The 23,825-nt window shown below is 35.0% G+C and overlaps 1 protein-coding gene across 2 annotated transcripts; it reads right to left on the bottom strand.

Moving 5' to 3' along the window:
- Nucleotides 1–931: 931 nt before the first annotated feature.
- On the bottom strand, nt 932–22,397 carry LOC118266774 (23 kDa integral membrane protein). 2 transcript variants are annotated; one of them, XM_035580318.2, is made up of 6 exons: nt 22,198–22,397; nt 6,019–6,207; nt 5,290–5,469; nt 4,626–4,841; nt 4,136–4,194; nt 932–1,732 (listed from the first exon to the last, which is right to left on the bottom strand). In XM_035580318.2, the coding sequence occupies exons 1-6, from the start codon at nt 22,255–22,257 to the stop codon at nt 1,723–1,725; spliced, it is 714 nt and encodes a 237-aa protein (XP_035436211.1). In that variant the 5' UTR covers nt 22,258–22,397; the 3' UTR covers nt 932–1,722. The 2 variants fall into 2 exon arrangements, with proteins under 2 accessions (XP_035436211.1, XP_035436210.1); XM_035580317.2 differs by having other exon boundaries at nt 4,103–4,194; nt 22,198–22,386.
- Nucleotides 22,398–23,825: the final 1,428 nt, after the last annotated feature.

Consider the following 23,825-nt stretch of genomic DNA (forward strand, 5'->3'; position numbering starts at 1 on the left):
AACTGAACGTGTCTAAAGAAATCGTGACGTGCACCAATCAGATTCGTTATTTGATCAGTCGGATGAAATTCTCGATAGTATGACTTATTTCAATTACAATTTATATAGCAAATAAAATTATTATCCAAATAAAATGTAAAAAATATACTAATAATCTGTATTTTGCAGTGTTCACTGGTTCAGATTATTTTTAAATACAATAAAATAAAAGCTTGTTAGGTTTTTCACCAATATTATGTCCTTGTAGGGATGGGTAATTTTTCGGATAATCAAAATGGATATATACTGAATATTTTTTAGTTTTATAAGTACTCATGTAACAATAATTAAAAATGTATTTTAAAACTACTACTATTTTTGACCATCATTTGGTTAATTCATTGGACTCAACCGACTTGAAGTACCAAATAGATTTTACCTAACATAGATAAATTATAGGTACCTAATAAAGTACTGTAAGAGAGTAGGCCCATTTTAAGTGGCCAATCTAAAAGTCATTAGGGTACCTGGGTGTAGATTTATATGATAGAACATAACTAAATGTAGATTGTTTTTTTTTGTGGAACCATTACGTAAAGATGTGATTTAAGTATCTACTTTTCCCATATTCATTAATTGTATAATACAATGACAGCTTCATCATCAACAGCCAGAAGACGTCCATTGCTGGACAAAGGCTTTCCCTAGTCCTCGACAGTGGCATACAATAATAATTAATCATCATATGTCTTAAGGAAGAATCAGTGATTTCTACAGTGTGTATCACTGTAGAAATTGAATAACAATTAAATACCTACAATCCAAACGGCATGAGCTGGGATGGGTCTCGAACCCACGACATTGTTATTTCCAACTGAGTTATAGTGCCTCTTGTCCATTCCTTGCATATAGTCATCAGGTAAGTAGCTACGCGAGTAAATAAAACAAGATGTTGAAGTAGAAAATTTATTTATTCCATACAATACAATATATTTCATCCACAAAAGCAGTTTCATCAGAAATGCACAAAAGAGATTCAAAATACAATAAACAGACATTTGCTCCCGACATCGTTTACTATTTACACAGGCTTGTGAAACGTGTAATAAAACCTTACTATATAATATACTATAATAGAAATGCATAAATATCAAAATTTTAACACTTTAATATCATTATGTAAAATGGACGTACTTACACAATAACGCCGATCTATGAAAATACTTTATTTAATATAATTTCTATTGTTTATAACAAACAGTCGCTTAACTAACTTAACAGTACATACTTAAACTTTATAATTTTAAATGGTGCAACAAAAGAAAATGATTAACTAATTGTAATGGTAAGGTACAGCGCGGTAGACATCTACAGGGGATCAACATTATATTGACGTTAGTAGAATACACGATAAAATACAACAACGTATCGTATTACAAAAGTTAACTCGCACGGAAAAGTTTACTTTCGTCTGTCGAAACATAAAAAAGTCTAAAATCTAAAAGATAAAAATCAGGTCAGAATAGAGATTACATAATATTTATTTTTTTGTGAAAATGAAATAGAAAACGAAAGTAAACTGTTCCTATAATAAAATTGTATTTTTTTGAAAAGGTGGGACTTGCGCTAGACCAAGCTAATCTTAACTTAACTTGTACATAAGTAGCTTATGTATTTGTTTGTATCTGTCGTTGATTTATATTGTTCTTATTCGAATGTGTATATTTTCGTGACGTCTTCGTTTTACACATACCTGAAATTTTCAAAATAAAATCATCAGTATTTGTTCATTTTTCTGAAAACAAAAAACACATAAAAACAAACTACTTTTTAAATTGGATCTACGAACACTGGTACCGTTTGAGATTAAAACACAAACAATTAAATTAAGGTACAAACATAAATATTAATATACAACTTAATTACTTCTTTAATCTAACCATTTAACCTTCCATACCAAATAATAAAAATAACTAAAATTAGTAAAATAAAATGTACAACAGAAAATAACTCTAACAAAGTCTCCTTCTCACTGAAATTCTTTATAAATAATAAGTAGAAATTATTCTGCTTTTCGTTTTTATAAAAATAACTTCCACATTTAGGCGACTTGAATAAAAAATTACGAGGCAAACAAAAAGTTTATATATACAACATAATTACAAACAAACATGCGTATTAGTATTTTTATTTACAAAACGTGACTTACCTAGATCATGCTTTGGTCAAACAATTCCAGTAAATATAATTTTGTGCAATATTTAAAGCTTTGGGGATTGCCAGCTTGAAAATTGGGCCTTAAAACTAGAGGTGTGATTAGTAAAACAAACAATTTTACACACATTCTTTATTGATTACAAAATTCTATCAAGTCAATCAGTGCAAGGCACAACTCTCTTTGTCTCTACTGTTCCATAACTCCACACATCCAAAGAAAAAAACAAATTAATGTCTTTGAACATGACATCTCTTTTTTTTCATTTGGCACAAACATTTAACGAAGATAGTTTACACTTTAAAGTCTGTGCAGTGTTCAATAAATATTTAACAAAATAACTATTAAAAAGTCTAATAATGGACACATATAATTATATATTTTATCAAAGTCAAAACTAAAAATAAGATAGTCGACAAAGTTAATTTCAATTTTTATTATTCATAAACTTACGCACCTAGAGGTTTTCTAAACATGTTTTATGAAAATATAATATCACATAGCAAGATTCTAAATGTTTTACATATATAAAAATAAATGGAGATTCCTTAGATCGAAGCTTTATAAAGAGATAAATATGATTTAAAAAGTTTTAACATCTAAAGAGACTCTTTATTATTAATATTTTTAATGAAAGAAGATTATTTTCGAGTTAAATAGGCCACAGTACGAAAGCTAATCATGAATGCTACGAGTAATATAAAAGCATATAGTAATATGTCTAAAATATATATAAATTAGATTAAGAAATGATTATTTTGATGAGACTTTATATTTAAATGAATTAATGTATGTTTTATAATAATTTCAATGTCGAAATTCTGTATTATATTGTTGTAAATGCGAGTTTTTTCGTAATCCAGTGATTTAGAGCATGAAATTGCTTCACTAGTTTATTAACTTTTAACAAGAAGCTAAAGCAGGATACAATATGAATGGAAATATTTTATATTGACTTTAGAAGTTATTAAATGCGTTGTCTGTGATTACATCAATTAAATCTTTATAAAATTGTTTCATACTAAGCTTTTTACTTCCTATAATAATAGTTATGTTGCTGGAATTTGTCTTGAAACCAAATATTACGTGACGTCACGGGTATTGACAGTCCAATATACAAAAGTTAGTTTTTAAAGTAATTGCGCGATACCGTTAGTGAAGCAGGTTACATGTGATTAAAAGCGTTAATATATTAGTTATATAATTTAAATACACAGCTGCAGTTTTAATATCATACATTTTTGTCAGAATTACGCACTGTTTTGTCTCTTTTCCGCGTAGGGAGTTAGAGGGAGATGTCTTATTTTTACGTATATTGAAGTATTAAAGAGTATTTTATAAGTTATTTATTGACTGTATTATTGTATAATATTCTACATCTTCTTAAGGCATAACTTAAATATTTTAACGTGGCATGTAGGTATTATACCATCAGTAAAATATGTAACTAGATGTATAATAAATGGTGGTATTGTATTGTAGTGCGTAATTCTGATAAAGTTTGCATTATATTATCGTATAACTTAGCCTTAACGTGAATAACACTTGATTTAATCAAGCAATTTATATGGCAGTTACAAATATTTGAGATTCACCCTTTGGACACAATCTCAAGTGAAATTCAAAAGGCGTTATTATATGCTACTTCTAGCGCCATCTCTTATCAGAATCTTAGAATTAAAATTGAGAAAAGAACGGAATCTTTTAAAAATAATAGTCGTATTCTAAAAATCGATGATTTAAAAATAATCGTTATCGTTCAAATGTCGAACGCTGTAAGTAGCATTTGTGCTTGCTATTAATTCGTGTCCCCAAAATCAATCAGCCATGCAGTGTACAGTCCGCTCACAAAATTAGTTAACAAATAAAAAAAAATCAGAACCAAAAAAAAATAGTGTTCATAGGTACCAGTTTAAGTGTACAAAATATTAGTAGCGAGACCTTCTGTCCATATTTCTTATGGAATTGGCGAGACACAGCGCGAACAGCGCTCCGACCACCTGGAACATAAACAACAACTTGTATTAGTAAGGAGGTATTTTTTAAATCATTTGCTTTAAATTATCACGTTCCTAACGAGATTAGTCCTCACAAATCTTAACCGAGAAATAAGAGATGTTGAGTATTAATCAGAATTCTCTGATAATGTATGATGTATTATATCCTTCTTGACTGGAGGGAAGTGATATAATTCGTTCTTCTGAACGTAACCACTTTACATAAAAAGTCTTAGAATTAATGATTTCATCTAGCCTTAACGACAAAAATAATAGTCAACGAATGATGCGATCACTCACAGATCAATCTTAATAAGTCATATTTTAACCAATCAGTATTGTCTCAATCCCTACCCAAACATCATGACTCTCATACACGAGGGGTAAGGTAGTTCAATAAACTAAATAAGCTATAAAAAAGTTTGAATACGCACCTCAATACAGGCGATTCCGATGGCGACTCCAGCAATAGGTTTGTTCCATTTCTCGTACAAGTCGGAGATGACACCGGAGCAGCCTCGGTTGGCGACCTCGATGGTGCACTTGTCTCCGATGGCGCGGCCGAAGGTGCTGGTGGTGCTGCAGCAAGAGTCGGGCAGGGTGATGCTGATGCCGTAGTCTTGGGGACCGTTCTTACCACAGCAGCTGAACTGGAATTGTGAGTAAGGAGATGGTTTAGAGGTGATGTAAAATTTAAAGGAATTTTGGTGGAAGTAAAAAAAAAGGTGGTATGCGCCAGCTGCCATATGCAACTGATACCAGAATACTAGAGTAAAGTGGTGATGCAACTCTAACATGTTGATAAATTATTCCATTCCATTTCCAGATGCATTTTTTAAGGGGGAAAATCATCCAATGACTTCTCCCACCTAGGGCGAGGCTAGAGAGACTGTCAAACTCTTACTGACTAAAAGCCACCCCTTTCCTACACCTACTTTTCGAGCCGGAGCCCCACAACCTGCTGGGCAGTCCGTAGCTCATTTACAGATGCCTAACCTATTGTTTGATTGCGCCATCATGTATCCATCGCCATCAACAATGGCGCAATTAAACAGAGTTTCAAATTGTCTCACGAGCTTATAAAGAATTCATATTTACCTGTTGTTGGATGTTGTTGATGACGGCATCAGTAGCTTTGTCCACAGAAGCGCTGGACCTCTTGTCGAAGAGTGCGTTGACGGAGTTGACGAGGCTCTGTTTGATCGTGTCCCCGTAGGCGAACAATAGGACTCCAATAACCACTTGCACGATGATTATCACCAGTAAGAAGATAGCGTACTGTAACAAAGAGTAATTTAGTTTTAACTAAAAAGGAGACACAATAAGGTGTTGAATTTGAATTATTCTGTAGTCTTTTACAAATGATTTCGGATAGATGGCGCCACTAGCGAATTAGGGCTAGTCGAGACTGTATTTCTTATAATTACAATTTTAACAACAAACTATTGATCTATTGGTACTTCTACAATGACTTCAGTCTGCATTAATAAAATATCGCCTCATCACACCCCACAGTATAATGTAGTTGTATGTGTCACTGCAAAACGGATGTACTTCACGGTTTACATTCCATTTCGTTTCGCAGAAGAACCGCAGATCCAGTGTCAAAGTGACACAGCATTGTATTGTTCGATGTGTTTGTCAATAGAAACTGAAATATATTTGCTTCGTGTTTGACCAAAGCTTATTGATTTGCCTTTGACTGCCTACATTTACTAGATACCTTTGTAGTTTTTACAACAAATCTTTGTGGAAATGAAATGAAACCCTCGTTTCATGATAATAACTGGAGTAGACCATTAAAAAAATACATAGGCAATGACATACCGTGACAACCATGCAGTGACTCTCCCGTATCGCTCCGCAGCAACCGAAGAAGGCTATCACGAACATGATGGCTCCTATGATGATGAACACCCATGGTGCTACCGTCAAGTGTGACTTCAGCTCATCCTTCACAACCGTCCAGTTCAACTGGACCGCCACTCCAATACCTATCACCGCTAGGCCGAGGAGCTGGGGAAGAAAATGGAAATTTAGCATACAAGAATTGAGAACCTCCTCCTTTTTTGCGAAATCGGTTAAAAATAAGGGAAGAATGAAGAAGTAATGGGACAAGTTACAAGTAGTCAAACGCAGACTTCTCCAATAACACGCTACTACACTAGTAGCTAGGATTTGCAATTATGTGATCCTAAACTTCGTAGCCTAGTTACTGGATAATTCTGAGTATCGAACTTATTGACTCTATACACATCTAGCGTGTGTTGTATTATATGTCAGAACAATCAATCGATCAATAAATAAATTATGAGAATAAACATAACATCTATTACGTTTGTATGTAGGTCGTTTCCGTTTGGACAAGCTGAGTGGCATTGACACAACCAACAACGAGGTAATTTCTAATTTTAAAAATTACGAGATATTTTATTGTAGAAGTAGTTGAAGGATAATAAATACAGATGGCATTGTGTCCTATTTTGCAATATTCTATCTTTACACAAATAAAAATTGGATTGAACATCAGAGGGCAGAATTATAGTTCATTTGGTTTTAACTATGAAGAGAAAATCTGGAAAATTTGGGTTCAATTGACGTATACAATACAATATTAAAAACCTACGCGCTGATTACATTGTAACTTTTCCATTTATTAAGGACGCGAGCGAGCGTATTACGAAAAATTTGGAAACCGAAAAATTCTTTATTACTTTGGTCGATTAATGAATCAAAAGAACGCGTGTTTTCCAACAAGAAGTGAGGTCAGTACAAAAAAGGCTTTATGATAATGAACAAAAAGTTTACTTCAATCTACTATTGGGTAAGATCTTCACAAAAACCTGAGGTTAGACTTCCTATTGAGTATGACGTTGTACGTTGTTCGGTGTTTCATCCAACAAAACATATTAGATTTTTTTACATACATAAAGTCTTTAAGTGTCTCTTAATCCATGAAAGGCTAGAAGTGACCAATTTACAATGAAACGCCTAGTTTTTCAAATACCAGTTTTTACGAGTATGTAATGGCAATAGTATCAAGTACATCGACCTGATACTATTGCCATACACAATCCTAGATTGAGCTTCTACTAAACCTATAAAAAACCGAGTCCTTTAAAACTAGCATTTTTCCCAACCCCTGAATCAAACATGGAGACTCTTTGCACTCACGTTTTACTTGCAACGACCGAACAAACGAGGCAGTCACGTGAGAACGCAGAAAAACAAACTGCTTTAATTTTTTTCTAATACAATTTTACGAATGAGTTATTTATTTAGTGCCTTGACCATTTGTTGGTTTACGTCGATGACTCAATCGCAAGTAGGCTATCTGACCACCTAATCTATGAGGTCACGGTCATGGAGCATAATGGTATTGCCAAAAGAAACTCCACCTTATAATTGCCTACCAAATCTTATATTGATGCAATCACAGACCGCAGTGTTGTTCGTAATGTATTCAGTTTTTGTTTGGCTCAAAGTATTGTATTTTAAATGTTTAAACATTGCATAATTGTATTATTATTTAAATTAAATGAAATCTGACGTCTTTTTGTTTTGTTTAGCTTGGTTACAAAGATACGTCAAACTGAATTAGAATTTTACGGTCTGGGTTTAAGTTTACAAAATTATAATATTAGTCTTTTGACTATATTTAGTAAGTTTGTAGATAATTCAAAATTATTACAATATTTACAAAGAGTAAAACAACTTTATTCTTTTTACAAGTCTTACAACACCATACGACAATGACCTCTAAATTCTTCATTACGTTTCGCAAAATAGGAACGTGCGATCATAATTTATCTTTAGACCAAAAAAATATACAAAGAGCAAAAAAATTGGTAGTTTTTTTTTTAGCAAAGACCGATTCTTTTTCTGTCTTTTGGCACCTAGTGTTTTGAGCTTATCTTATACAGTCGGAATAGCTCTTTATAATCTGTAATTTTTATTTAATTCCTGTATTCGCTTACGAAGTCTTTAGTGGTGTGTCGATTTAATGGCTGGCTTCCGAAAATAGTTTCGAGCTGTTGACCGAGCACGTGTTACGTTGGCCATCGTGGTTTTATTTTAGTAAAACGAAAACAAGAGTATGAAATGATGTTGATGTTATGTTCCCTGTCTTATCTGTTTTGGGGTCACCAGCTTAACTGAACATGTGGGATCAATGTCAGGAGGTCGGTTTTAAATAACTTTTATGCGTAATTAATGATAGCTGTGGAATCTGCGTTAATAGGTTTTTTTTTCTAAAGTGTTTGACGGAAAATGTTTGTAAGAACGTCACATAGGTTTTTTATCTGTTTTATGTGATTACCACAAGTTGTGAGAAACCAATGTTTTCAATGTTATTGGGTTTTTCGCATTACCTGTTTAGCATCATTTGGTCTGTACCTGTTTGTGTATTACTCATCTCTAAGACTTAATATTTCCTCATGAGTTCACTCACAGGTAGATATTAGTAGCGATATCTAAATCTTAATTTAACATTTAATTTGACCAAATAATTACAGTTCCTATTTCCGAATAGAAGTAGGTACTATACACATGTTTTTTTTTTTCAACAATAATATCCACACAAAAAACCGGAACAAAAATAGGAACGATTCTCACGGCCATAATTTCAACTGTTTATTGTTTAAAACAATAATAAAATGGAGAGCAGAGCAAAGTCATGGTGATGAGAAAAAATATAACTAAAATGGTTACATTCACGTTATGATATGAAACGCTGGTCAAGAAGCAAGGTCGTAGAACTATTATTGTTAAAGTCAAATTAATTAATGTCATTGATGCTAGCTAGCTAAGTACCAGCTAACATTTCATGAAATTCTATACAGTTTGGAATAGTTGAAAAATTAATTCATGGAGTTTACCTTAAAATAGGACCCTAGTAAGAGCGGACTATGGTCTATTGGACCATAGTCCAATAGAAGGGACATTACGTGACATTACCCTTTCTCTAAAAAGTAATAAAGAAGTCTAACTTTAGCAAAGAGGCGTATCCTCCACGCTTGGCAGGGTCAACCCTGCTATCCTCAAGGATATCAGTTTAAAAAACATTCAGGTTTACCAGTTACCCAAACTCTTCAAATGTGCAGTCCCTGCGTCTGTTCTTACAATGATGTCGGGAAGATTAGGGCCTGGTGACAAAATGCTAGTCAGCTACTCGCTAGAGTCGCTAGCAACTTCGCCGTCGAAGTACAAGTGTACATAAATGCATATTAATGACCTAATTACCATCAATCAACGCCCCATCTGATCTCACGAGCTCGCAGCGCTGTCATGTTATTTCCTACGTCGTGACGTCACACTGACCCCCTTTCGACGCTTGTACCGAGTTCGAATCGAATGAAAACATGAACGAATGGAACCGACTAGTACGAGTGTGTTTGTTGGTGGCTATTTGTGGTTTTCATTGGAATAAAACTATAGTCGAGATAGTATAATAGGTGTAGATTATAATGCGGGTAGTTCAAACACCTAATTGTTTACGCGACTTTTATACTAGCTAAGTACCTAGACCCGGAGCTGCGGACTATCTAGCGGGTTTACCGGGGCTCCAAATCGAAAAGCAGGAGTAGGAATTTTTAGTCAGTAAGAGTCTGACACTTCCTCTCGCCTCACCCAAGGTGAAGTGAAGGGAGAAGTCATTGGATGATTTTCCCCCATCAAAAAAGAAGCTAAGTACTTAGCTACTAATATAATGCCTTCGGTCCATCTTATGGTAAGTGGACATCACAGCCTAAGTACATAAGACAACACCAGAGGTAACAACTAGTTATTACAAATGTGTTGCAGACCACGTTTGAAAATGTATCATGGCGTCATCATTTCCGGGTTTATTATCCGAATTAATATACGTGATCTGTTTTAATGTGAATGTTATAACATTCGATAACCTAGCTTTCGCAAGAACGGACCTAGTAGATTAAATAATGCTGTTTGGTAAATACAGAATCATTAGCTCTCTTAGCACGTAGAAAACAAAAGCAATATACCTAAGTTTTTAGGCTAACATGGTCACTAACAATATCATTAGAACTTAGGACATTTACCATGTTTATTAATTTCTTTGAGTTTCCGATATTTCGGCACTGTTGCAAGTGCCATGATCACGGATGAACTGGAGTATATGCGGATGGATGTTTATAAGGAGACAAATCAATCTACCTTCTTTCTTGTTCAACAAAAGCAACAGTTCAAGTGTATTACTTGTCAAACAAAAGTCATAATCAAACCAAACAACATAAGATACATTTACTTTCCCTTCAATACATTATTGCAGCCTCAAGATGTTTCATAACAAACGGTCAGAAAGGCCAGATGTTTCATAAGTGTTGCCAGTGTAAAAAAAACCAATAACACGTGTAAATGGCAACATCTGCCGTACTTGTTTACCAAATATTGCCAGCATAATAGAGTTTATTTGTTTGAGACATTTATGCAGGTATTTTAACAATTTTTGCATCTGTATTGTTTAATGGTATTGAGAGAATTTTATAATGTACACGCACCTTGCTAATTGTCGATAAAAGGGCACTAAACTGATGAGCTAATGTCTCATTAAGTCTCATAAGGCTTCATAATTACCGCCATATTTAATTAAGCTGGTTTTTAGCGAAGGGTATATAATTTCAGTATCTGCTTTTAGTCTAGTCTTTTTAGGTAGCCTGTTATAAAATACATTCAATTTAGGCCGTCAGGAAACTGTTGTGTATTTATAAAAGTATGCAGTATGATTCGAAAATATAATATTAATTTATTATCTACGATGAAAAGTTTAATAGTGATGTTTCTAAGATTCGTATCGCCTTCTATCCCAGAAGGTATAAAGGCCACTGTACAATGTACACCCACTTTTCACCATTTATGAGATAAGTCCCATGTAATAGGTTTATGTTTCTGAGTTTCTGCATGATTATTGATTATAATGCCTTTAAGTATCTAATCACGTAGATACTTAAGACAAAACAAAACATGTCCGTTGCAATAAATCTACGTGACACGTAACTAATAACTAAATACCTACTTGATAATTCCATTAATTAACAAGATCAGTAAACATGGACATTGGTCATCATTCATCAATAAAATCTACTCTCGTTACTAAACTAACCGCTAGATGGCATTAGTGTTTTAAGGTTATGTAATTAGAGCGTAACTTTTTTTACGTAATTTGAATTAATGACTTACACATGTATGTACATATTTAAAAATATCGTATGTTGGTGTAGACACAGATCACATTTGACCTTGTTATATGATAAAAAATGTATTATGTTTTTTAACCTATTTTTTTTTTAATTTATAGTAGTTGATAAGAATTCCTCTCGCTTGATGAAGTAATGTAACAGATTCCGATGTCAGTGATAGGTATATCTGCAACTTAAGTTTATCAAAATTGTTTTAACTTGTGTGTCAATGAGTAACATATTGGCCCCTTATTGCAACATTATTGTGAATTTGAGGTGAAGGCACCTTTTATTGGCAGTGAACGGACCTCTCCTTTTTTTTTCAAATATCTCTTTTAGCACATCAAAAACTACAGTTCCTTTTTGAAAGTTGATAATGAGAAAATCACGATTTGGCGCACTTACCAGTTGCTAAACATACGAAAACATATATTTTTTTAAAGTGCAAAACAGTGGTGTAGTTATATGGTCTATTTCGAAGAAAAAGCTTGCCGTTTATAGTAAGATGTTAACTTTCAAAACAAATAAGAATATTTTTATAATAACTCTCGTGAGACATACTAAATTTTCAAAAAACAAATCGGCACGTAGGCTGCGCACGCTGCTCATGATGAAGAGTCCCTCTATGACTCGAAACGAGTAGAACTTTTCTCCATTAATGTACGTGAGTAAACCGTGATTTTTCAGTTAACAAATAAGGATATTTACATATTATATGCACATGACAACATCGCTATCTGATTCAGGAAACGCTTGCACAATTTTATCGGACTAATCGTGTCATTTACAGGGTCATATTCAGTCTAGACGTGATATAACTATGTATCATCAAATACTATAAACAGACAGTCTGCCGTTTTCCGGATCACATTAGCTTAAAGCATGGGTTAATAATATTTTTATCAATAGTCCGTGACTGTTCACTACTGGACCTTGAGCCTCTTCTGAATAAGAGGGTTTGCCTTCGTGTCATAGGTAATAATTAATTGTCTAGTTTTACTGAGAGCACTGGTACCTGGTCTGTTCAGTCATCTCTTACGACATCCGCAACAAGAATAAGCAGTGGTGACAAATGTTATTGTGGTGTGAGGTTGGTGTGGCCTTTAGTATGAGTTTACTTGACGTCGAATGAAAACGATACGAGAGCACGTTCGGCGCTCTGATTGGCCAGTGCGAATATAAACCAACCAATTTAGAGCACCGAACCGCTCTCATTTCGATTACTTTAAACGTAAAGCAAACTCCTACTAAGGGTACTAAACATTAAACACAATTTAAAATATTTGAAACGTAGTGATATCGAACGATTCGATTTCAGATGGTTATTAATCGACTTTATCAGAACAATTGCCCGTTATTCGGTCAAAACCACTCATCGCATTAAAAGGTTATCAAATATCATGGTCTTGTCTGGTCATTGAGTGGTTCAGTCATTATTCCAACTATAGTATCATTTAGCTTTTAAATACTTTGTTTACAGTCATTGTGCATTTTCCCATTATAAAAAAGTTGTTCATGTTTAATTTGACACCTGGATATGTCCTAAAATTACGACCAGACAAACCTCTTCTCTAAATCTTCAGAGACCTAACTGTGATCCTCAAGCAGCCTGCCAAGTTTGGTCCTCAGACTTGGCAGGACCCCAAACTTGCCACCGGCCTCTGGGGGATTATGGTAAACCCCTCTTATCGAGATTTACGAGATTTTCGGTCAGCAGAGAACGATCTTAATAATGATTATGATGTACAATTCCAAAACCAATTCGGTGTAATTGACTCACCATCTACACGTAGGTACATGAGTCTTATTTGCATTTTAGGCATCATATGTTTAATACTAGATTGTTAGTATCTGAATATCTTACTAGCAACGCAACGCCCACTACAACATTGTATTGGTCTGGTCTTACCTAGATAGCTAGTTAGGTCTTTATCGCAATGCCTACAGGCTAAACTAACCTCGTATTACTTAAGCTGTTGTCATAGCTTGGAAGTGTCGACAATTTGCATTCACAGTTCCTTCTCGGTAACGCGATTGGCTTCTATACATTATTTATTGTTGGCGACAATGAAGAATATCTAATGTAAAGTGGAATTTCCTAATTGTAGAATGATACGAGTACTTTTATTTAGTTTTTGATCTAACAAATAGCAGATATTAGTTTAAACCTAGCCAATCTTCCAGTAAAATTCTTCAATTAAATATCAGAAATCTAACTGTGAGTTCCAAAAGTTCTTAATTAAAACCGCTTAAAATGTAGGTTTATCGATCTTAAAACCTTATCAAAGTCTAATTTCTAAAGTTTCATTTAATTGGACATGGAATGAAATACAAACATTGGCATCGTTGGTGGCGATAAGGGAAATTAAAACTAATCAAGGAGACTCGCTGTTGCTCGCTCATGGGACCTCCAGACACAGACGCCATTTTTGTGGCTCGAACAGCAAATTGTCACACCAACTTGATCAATCATATGTGCGAGGCTGTTAACCCATTTTAAACTAGTCAATTTAATGTTGGCTAAGACTTGTCTAGATTTTAGAGCAGTTTTGATAAAAGATCGTAACAGTCAACAGACTGAACGCCACCGAATTTTATTATGATCGATTTTTATGATTTGTGTCAAGATATTGTCTTGAGGTTCTCCTATACTAAATCAAAACTGGTGGTGAGATAATGTACCACTCCCTGCTGCCATGCGGAAGTATACTTGACTCTCCACCGTCCATATCCAATTTCCTTCTTCCATTCTTTGAGGTCATTGGTCAGACATGGAGGCGTCTCGCTTGACGCGTCAGAGGTAACTAGGAATGTTTTTATATACTGTACCAATGCAATTGTAAGTTCTATTTTTTATTTACTTTATAACTCTATGCCAAAGAAAAGCATTATATTTTACGTCACGGGCACTTGAACATTTTCCAGCTAAAACAGTTCTAAATTAATGCAGAAAGTAAATACTATTCGCCCTAACGTTTTTTGTTTTGAAAACACTTCGTGGCGTGAGGTAAACGCCCCTGTTGCCGACCCCCTTTCATTATCGTGAATACGACTTTTAACACGTCTCGTTTTTAAAGTCGTATGGTTATGCATGCCGTGGCCGAGATATTTCACAGGCGGCTGCGTTTGCATAACTACAGCACACGCTGTATAGATTATATACGGCAGCTGAGTAATCCTGTGCACATGTTACGTAATGAAACGGCAGCCATGATCGCATTCACTTGAAAAAAAAAAATACTCGTGTTTTATGTAATTAATTTTTATCAAAGCAGTTTGTGTAACGTTCCACGAGTCAAACTTTAATTTGTTGTTTTAAGGCCATGGAACAAAAAATACAAAAATGAATGATTGAATTGGACATGAAAGAAAGTCGTTAAATTATTTGTCACGACAAATAACTGTTGCAAAAGTGAACGAATTACCTTTCTGCGTAGAGCGTATGCAGAACGGCCATATTTATTTAAGGAATAACGGTTGTATTGATAACGGTGCCGTGCCAATGTAATTATCATTTCGTCCGGTTACTGAACTAGTCTAATATCCTAGGACATTTACCTGTAGAGAGGCCAGACTCGAAACACTTATGACTCAAGAGCGTATAACCCGGAATTCCCTCGGAATCGGCAACTTGCCAGCCGCTGCAACGCTTTTGTTATAATTGTGGAGTTGACATGAAAGAAAATATACTTTACACTAAATAATTTTTAATGTGAACACGGGAATATTGATTCGTTGACCCAAATACACTTGACACGGTTGGCTACTCTACTTATCACACGATTTTAAACACGCAAATACGCTACGTAAATAGCGACAAGCATTTACATGCCAATTAAAAAGTATTGATATTGCATAGACCCGATTGCTAGCTTACATTCACATTAGCTTACTAGGCGTGGCAGGGCAGAAACAGGTGTCAAATCAACTCGAATCATTAGTACCGATCTCATGCTGTGTCATTTAAACTAAAATAGATGAAGATGAAGTCGATGTGGACATATCTATTTTAATTCTCACGACAGCATGTTACAACGTATTACGTTAATTTGGCAATTTCATTGTAGCTTCGTCATGTCTTCAATTAACAGAATGACTTTAAAAACTCATACGTAAGTCTGTCTGGCCAAATGTTTGGGAAACATGTAATACCTGTCTCCCCTTCTGTCTGTCATTAAGCACCCTTTAGTTGTTACGGAAGGTTGAACACTAATAATAATAACAGGTTGCTTTTAATAATAGGCCGTCACCCAGTTTTATGAGCTGTACGCTCGGTAGTGAATGTTTTTATTCCATCGACCTAGATTTCTGTAACAACAGCGAATATAATCATTTGTTTGCTTTCCTGAATTACGAATATGATTTCGAAAAAGAACGCGTGTATCTTCGATCAAGGTTATTTAGTTCAAATCGTTGTTTTAAAGAAGTTGTAGTCTTTCTTCTGGCTTATAACAGGAACCGAGAATTTACTGTTTATGTAACTCGTCTCGTAAACCACGTTCGCAAGATTTGCAGCTGTCGATCATTCCGAAATCAATTTAACGATCAAGTACAAATCTGACATACTGATGATGATTGATGACGTAGAGTTGGTACGAGTACTGTAATGAGTTTTCTCTTGTGCTAAGAATAAAGTTGTTAATCATTTTAGCTTTGTGTTCAACAAAGACAGTTTAGTACAAGTTTAGATAAAGGATTTGTACATCTGTTTTGTTGTCTCTGATGTTCCTTTGTACTTCTATTGTCCTAGCTATTATTTTAAGTGCGACAAAGACTTTGTTTGTTTGTTAAGTTTGTTACGCTTTCACGCCTAAACCACTGAACTGATTTTGATGAATTTTGTGTGTACACTGATATAAGAAAGAAGCATTTTTACGAAGGTAAGAATTAGAGGGACTAATGGATGTGTATGTGTGTAAAGATCTACAATAAATGACGGACAAAACTACATAACCGTAAGTAATAAAACCAAGAACGTAACACTCAAAATTATGAGAACAAAAAAACTGTGAGAAGATATAAAATAGATTATTAAGATAATCTCCAAGCTAAAATCAATCTTCGCCGCATAATTTCACGGTCCACACAGCATGGCATGAAATTTTAAAAGCCAAAAATTCATGAGCAAATCTTCCGAAGTTACACAACGTGCGTGACCCAGCCTACACCAGGTGTACTATGGAGGATTGCATAAGTGAGGTCGGTGACCGGGCGACAATGACGGAAGGAGGGCGGAGGGCATAGACAGGGCACCATGGCGATCTGTGTGAAGTCATTAAACATAACGCCTCACTCGCGAGGAAATGTATTTGGAAGTTATTTTGTATAAGGTCTATTTTTGCACGGTTATTTTTGGTGACTACTAAATGACACGTGTGTGTGTGTGTGTGTGTGACAAAAGTATGGTAAAAGAAATTTCATTTAACTAAGTATGTTGCGCTACAAATACGTTACGTTAATATTGTAATGAATTCAATCTAGATTTAAATAAACATAATTTGAATAGTTATACAATACTTGGAATCTATTAAACGAAATTAATGATATGAAAATACTTAGTTTTAATAAGATGTCTATTTCAGAGTAATTTTAAGTGTTTTTACACTGAAATTGAAACCAAACAATGCGTAAAAGGTTCTATTGGTGTTTGGAACGTATCAAAGCAAATGTAGCAGGAAGCTAATCTAATTACAAGCCGGTCACGTGCCTGCTGAGCTACTGAGTACATAGGGCTACATTTAAAGCTATACAAAACCAATTTATCATGATCTCGCTTTTAACAATCGTTCCGCACATTCGACTGTCAGTTTATACTGGTTTTGCATTGTACAACACATTAATATTCTGTACCAAACACTAGTTCCAATGCCATCGCCTATAGATACATTACAAATGGCTATATTTACTAGGTACTTACAGTTTTTCTTTACAAGGTATATTGACTATTTTCTACTGACAATAATGGTAAAAGATTTTCTATACCTACTTGAATGTGTGGTACCTAATCTACTTCAAGGGTTTTTGAATTTATCCGGATTTCAAGTCCCTATTTACACTCGGAACGATGTCTTTGTGTGATCCAAAGTTGGGATTCCCGCTCTGGGTGTTGTCATGTGATTATGTTTGTAAACGCACCTACATGAACAGGAAAATACCAAAACCACCGATATCATTTTTAATTCTGCCATATCCGGCAGATGGTACCTACAGTATAGCTCATAAGTTTGGAATTCGGTCGATTTTAACATGTTTTAGGTTAACTAAAAATCACGTAAATATATTGAGAAAAGCTCTACCTACTAGTTTCGAGTCACAGAAGGACTGTTCATCATGAGTAGCGTGCGCAGACGCGGCGACGTCGCTCGCGCAGCCTACGTCCTTTAAACTAGTAGTTAGAGCTTTTCTGTTTCTCCATATTGTTGTTTCTCCACATTATGTATTTACGTTTATAAAACGTATTTTTTGTTAATTTTGTATGTATTTAATTAATTATGTATTTATTTTACAGGTAACTAATTATTTTTTGGGAGGTTACACACATAGAACACCAGATCCAAAACAAATGGAATACCATCCAACTAACTGCCATGAATTCTGTATTTTTTAATCAATACTTTCCCAAGAAACACTACAGATTTTAACAACAAATATCGACTTTTACTATAGAAATCAACGTAATGCGAACATCAAAACTTAAGACTATTATGTAAGAGGTGCAAAATTATATATTACACCAGAGACTCGTCTGTAAAGATACTCACTCATATATTCGAAACGGAAAGTAAAGATATAGAACGTGATCTCATCTTGTGTGATTATGTCAAAATAGAGTTATACGAATTTGTTTGCAAAGATTCTCGTCCCATGACTAATGTGCGGTTACTCCCAATGAATTATCTGCAGAGTTCCTAGACATCACAGATATTTAGCTTATGGTCCAATACAAATGGTGTCAATTCATCTTTTTGTACCAAATGTTATTAAGAATGAACGTTAACATGGTTTTGTGCTCCCATCAAATCCCTTTTTCCAGTTTTGATGGCTTTTTTGTTAGAATTATTCAAGTTGTTTTTCTGCGGACGCAATAAGGCAAAGCAAAAAGGGCGTACAATACAAAGATTTCTTAGGTGCTTTTCCCGGCAAGAAAAACCGAAAACTTTTTTCCTCAACCGACCGTCACGCTTGTGAACCAATGACTAACGAAGCAGTCATACTCATGAATTTCTTTCAAATGAATACCAACGACACGTGACAGAGCAAAATGAAACTTATTTAACCTTTGATTTAGGTAACTTTTACATTTTTTTATCAAACAATCCCTGAGGATTTCCAAAGAGAAACGCACGTATACAAGGCTGTTTGTACCTGCACTGTGCAACGTCCGCGGGCGTACGTTTGTTACAAAAAGAACTATTGCATCAACACTGGATGTTGCCAACATTCGCATACGAGAAACCAGTTTTAAAACCAGTTTCTTTTTCTGGACTCCAACCGAAATTATTTGCCGTCTACTACCTAAACGTTTTCAAGAAACCGAATCGGTACGTTACTACATTCCGTTTAATTCAAATCGGAAATGGTTTCATGAGATAACAAACAAGGCAACGTGCTCAATTTCCATTTAAATACTGCGAACTACCAAAAAGGATCGAATATTATGAAATAAAAAGCAAAGGACGTCTGCTATAGTAAGGGCAAGCATGTTAAGTGTTGTGGGCGCCGGTTAGGCGGCAAAGGCGGTCGGGCGATGATGTCACCTCGGGGCAGGTCACGTGTACCATGTTTGAATATCATGGATTATACCAGTATAGTCAACGATGACTTTATTGCTCTAACAATGGGACGAAATATCCTGATTAATCACTAGCTGTAAACTTTATTACGCGAAGAACCTTGTTAGGGCATGAATATTGTAAGATAGGAACATTAAATAAGAACTGTTATTGTTTCCTATTGATGTTTTAGCCTTGCTTGATGAGAAAATTGTGAAAATACAAGGTTTATTGCTACAAAAGTCTTGGCTCCGATTACGGCACGCATAAGGATAAAGTTCGGGAAATTCTAGCCTTGAGTCACGATCACGTTCGCAGTTATCCTTCGAAAGCAGCCCAGGGACTTTTCCTTGACCCATTTCTTAGGAAAATACGAGTAAAGTATATCTGAGTTATCGTAAAATCTGTACATACTTATTTTATTGGATTGCGAGACGTAAAATGTAGTGGCTGGTGGCCTTGGTGCCGCTTACTGGTGTTACGCTTAATTGCGGAGACTAAAAACTTTACGACACTATAACAGTCTGTTGATTACTTTAGAATTACAGTTCCATCCAACTAATATGATGAGAAAATGTCCAAAACAAGACAGTATCACTTCATTAATTATTCAATGAATTCACCTGTTGACTTTCGGGGGGTGAATGAGTAAGGAAAATTGACTGCTATCACGCAATCCTCATTGTTGACCTAGTTTCCCAAGAAAATTAATAAGTTGACCACCAGTTTAGCCCAAACAAATGTAGATATAAACGAATGGTTCACTAAAACTGCTTAACAAATGAACGAAGAACCTGCTATAGATATTTTTACCAACAAATGTAAGCTTTTAAAGGTAATTAATGAAACGAGTATTCTCAATAGAGGATCCATTTTCGTGTTGGGTCGTTAATTAGTTGTTCTAAATGGGACAACACATTCTTTTGGGTCAATAAATATTCCGAGGATTGCGGAAACCATTATTTCACATATTTTGTGATTCGATTAGATTGACCACGTTGAACTAACCTCAAAGGGACCTCTAACCTCACAGATACCGGTGTGGTTTTGTCAAATACTAACATTAAGGTTTTTTGAATACTTTTTAATGGTGTTCACATCAAAACTTTATCAAAATTCCAATTTCCTTTCAAATTGTAAAAAACTGCTCGTTAAATTCTTATCGAATGAACATTAAAAATAGGTCTTTGTCATACATAGCAGCACCAGCGCGTAACTTGGTATTAAATGTAATTATTGTAGTAGCAAGCAGCCGTGAACCAAGGCCAGACCATGTAGCATTCAATGAAACGCAGGCTGTAGGCAAGATGACAGTAATACGTTACTAATGTTTGTACATCTGTTCATATCAAGGCATAAAGTACGGATTCTTTGGCCCTGACTAGTCCTTTACAACGCACAGTTGTATTTGAAGGACAAATAAATGGCATCCTTATCGTAAGTAAACAGGGATCGATGGTCATGCGAAATTCTTCGTCAATATGTCGCTGTATAAAGCTAAAAGCTCAATCCAAAGTTTAGATTCCTTGCCTAAAATGTGACTGTTTTAGTCAGTAAGAGTCTGATACTGCCTCGCGCCTCGCTCAAGACGGGAGTAGTCATTGGATGATTATGCCCCCTCAAAAAAGGTTTAGATTCCTCAATATTCTGCCTTCACCAAATTAGAATGAGACAGATTTATCGATATTATACTAACCAATCAGCCTTTGACTCGCTACGTGACTAAATACGAAACATTATTTTACGATATTCTGCCAGACACGTACGAAAGACAATACGAGGCAAAAATGCAGAGATACAGATTAAACATGAGATTACATTCTTTGTGTAACCATAGAGTCGGGTTCTTCCTAACGAACCTCCTTTTAACTATAAACATAGCATGATGTCATATTGTTTGTCTGTGGCATTGACTAAGAACTTATGAAGCAGCGTATAAGGTGGTCGAATGTAATAAGCAATAACTGGTAGCATTGTTTATGAATCATCTGGATATGTCAGAACTATTTAAAACTTATTTATGTTAGCAGTACAACTGGTTTCTTGGGCCAGTAGTTTCCCTATACTTATTTTACTCTTTAGCCAGTAGGTATCAGAATAAGTACTTAGGTTATACTTCTATAGGTACTTAGTACTTACTATAGTTGCATCTTTTGTATTTCATACAAATATCAAACCCGTACATTTGTAATGATCAATGTTATTCAAAGCTCTAAATAAAATTAAATGTATTGTGGTAAAAACTACATTTGATTTTAATAGGTATCGTAATAAACTTGCACTTTAATTCATTTAAAATAGGTAACTAATTATTAACATCGAGTAAAATACCTATTTAACAACTTTTATGTTGTTGCACGCAACTACCAAGCGTAGGTTACTTGAGGTTAGGTACTTTTAGAATTTTATAGGGTTTAGGTAGGTAAGTATGAATAATAACTACTTAAAACCTACCTATAACCTAATGCTACTTCGTATGAGTTTACCTTCTATGTTTTACGGTTGTTTTAAAAACCAATTAGAACAAAAATATACCTACTAGTACTTGTAAAACGTATTATTGAATGATACCAAAGGTTTAGCTTGTACCTACGAATTCCATCTTCAAATTACACCAGACGGAGAGACGTTCTCCATCTCGGTCTTATTGCTTACGAAAGACAGAAATAGAAGATGTGGTAGGTAAAGTTTGTACCTACTTGTTATTTTAAGATTATTAAAAGAAAATTACGCGAATCTGATTGAAAACAAACTTGGAAATTAAATTAGATGAAATAGCTAAGGTTTTTTTACTTCACCCGTGCGTAATTTGTTGTAAAATGATCGTTTCAAAACTATTTTAGAAGATCGCGTTAGCTTTCGCTTCTGACATTTGCAAAAATAGGTGTAGCCACATGTGTGATGCGTTTATGAACTTTCAATAGTTGTTGGTGGTCAAACGTAGCGTCAGTTTCACTGTTGGCTGGTCAAGCCATCAGCCGTCTACCGGAACACGATCCAAACAAACCGGTTGGAAGCCCGCCCTTTCCCCAACTCACCGCGACCACCAAGTTGAAGAAGAACAGCACATATTTCACAAAACTCGTTCCACATCCCATCTTGAATGAATTGTACACACTGTTGGTATATGTTCACACACAATCGCACTATGTCACTCGCGGTTACTTGTTTATGTGAGCGGAGCGCGAGCGTGACCACCTGCTTTTACGTTGGAAATGCTACTAAAGAAAATAAGCAAGAGATAGAGATCGCGGCGGCCGTGCGTCCCCCTCCCCCCGCACCCCGCTCGGGTTCCATGAATCATGCTAGGGTGACCATCTGGGAGTTCACGTTGAGTCAGTTTCTTACTTACGTACTTTACCTATTTAGAGTATTGCGTAGACGCTGACGTTTCATAAGAAATATCTTAATTGGTAGGTATTCCTTATTAGAAAATATCTGACGCAGTCTCCTTAAAAAATCATTTTCCAATATTTTCCTGTGAGTGAAACTACATCGGAGCTTTATTTTTTCACATTATTTTCCCAATAGGAAATTGCTTACGATAAATATATTATATGTTTCTTTAAAATATTAAGAATGATAATAATGAGTATCGATCAATTCAAAGAAGTTAACACAAAATAAAAATAAATACTAAAAGTCCTTTGTCCTTGTCCGTATCGAAAGTCTCGATAAAATTCGGCGCTGTATGGTAGTCCTATCCATGACCCCTCATTCACCTGTCGTCTCTCTCGCTTACACTCGCACCTAAAACGATTCTCTATCCCGCTCGCACGTTTCATCTCAACAGGATTCCAGTGGATTTGGATGAAGGTATTTTTTTTCTATAAAATCTTGGTTATTTAGTGATTAAAAATTATTTTGTGCATTTGTGTTGTTGGTGCAAGGATTTGATTTAAAACTAGCAGCTTTTCAAGTTATACGTATTTTTAGTGAGTTGGTAAATAATTAACTACGCATACAGGATGTTCCAGAAGTCGACATCCAAGTGTCACCAGGTGATCAGCAAGGTTTCAGCTGATATCAGAAAAATATAAAAAAAATCCTATGTGTTATCCACGACAAAGTATAAGCCAGTGCCAGTCTTTATTTTGTTACTACAAATCATTATTTTTTTGTTCGTATTTTCTTACTTTATTCTAAAGAGTACTTCAGTAGTAGATATATATTATAAAGAATGACAAATTCTAAGCTTTAGTTTGGAAAAGGGTGTCATATTTTAGACGAACCAATTACCGTACTAAATAAATATTTCACCTTACATTAACTGACTGTACTAAAGATAAATTGTAGCGCGATACAATTTATCTTTAGTACAGTCAGTTCAGTGGTAGTAGTCGAATTCACAAAAGTTGACTCGTCCTGGTGTGTCTATCTTGAAACAGAGACTAGTCTAGTCTCTAGACCAACACCAGTAATGAAGTAGCTCTAGCTAGTGGAATCGCCAAACCGCCTTCCAAGCCTGCTGGGGATAAAGGTAAAGTTCTCTCTACTCCAGCTGAAGAAGATGATAATGAGGACTGGTTTAATCGAACTAGATACTCACGTGCTTTAGTAAACAACTATGTATGGTAAGGTGTCTCACATTGAACCAGGTAAATTTCAAAGTCTCATAGTGGGCTGGATTTTCAATCAATGTCTTTAATTTTTTGTGTATACTTAG

The sequence above is a fragment of the Spodoptera frugiperda genome, chromosome 23 (genome assembly GCF_023101765.2).
Source record: "Spodoptera frugiperda isolate SF20-4 chromosome 23, AGI-APGP_CSIRO_Sfru_2.0, whole genome shotgun sequence".
In the NCBI taxonomy this organism is placed as follows: Eukaryota; Metazoa; Arthropoda; class Insecta; order Lepidoptera; family Noctuidae; genus Spodoptera; species Spodoptera frugiperda.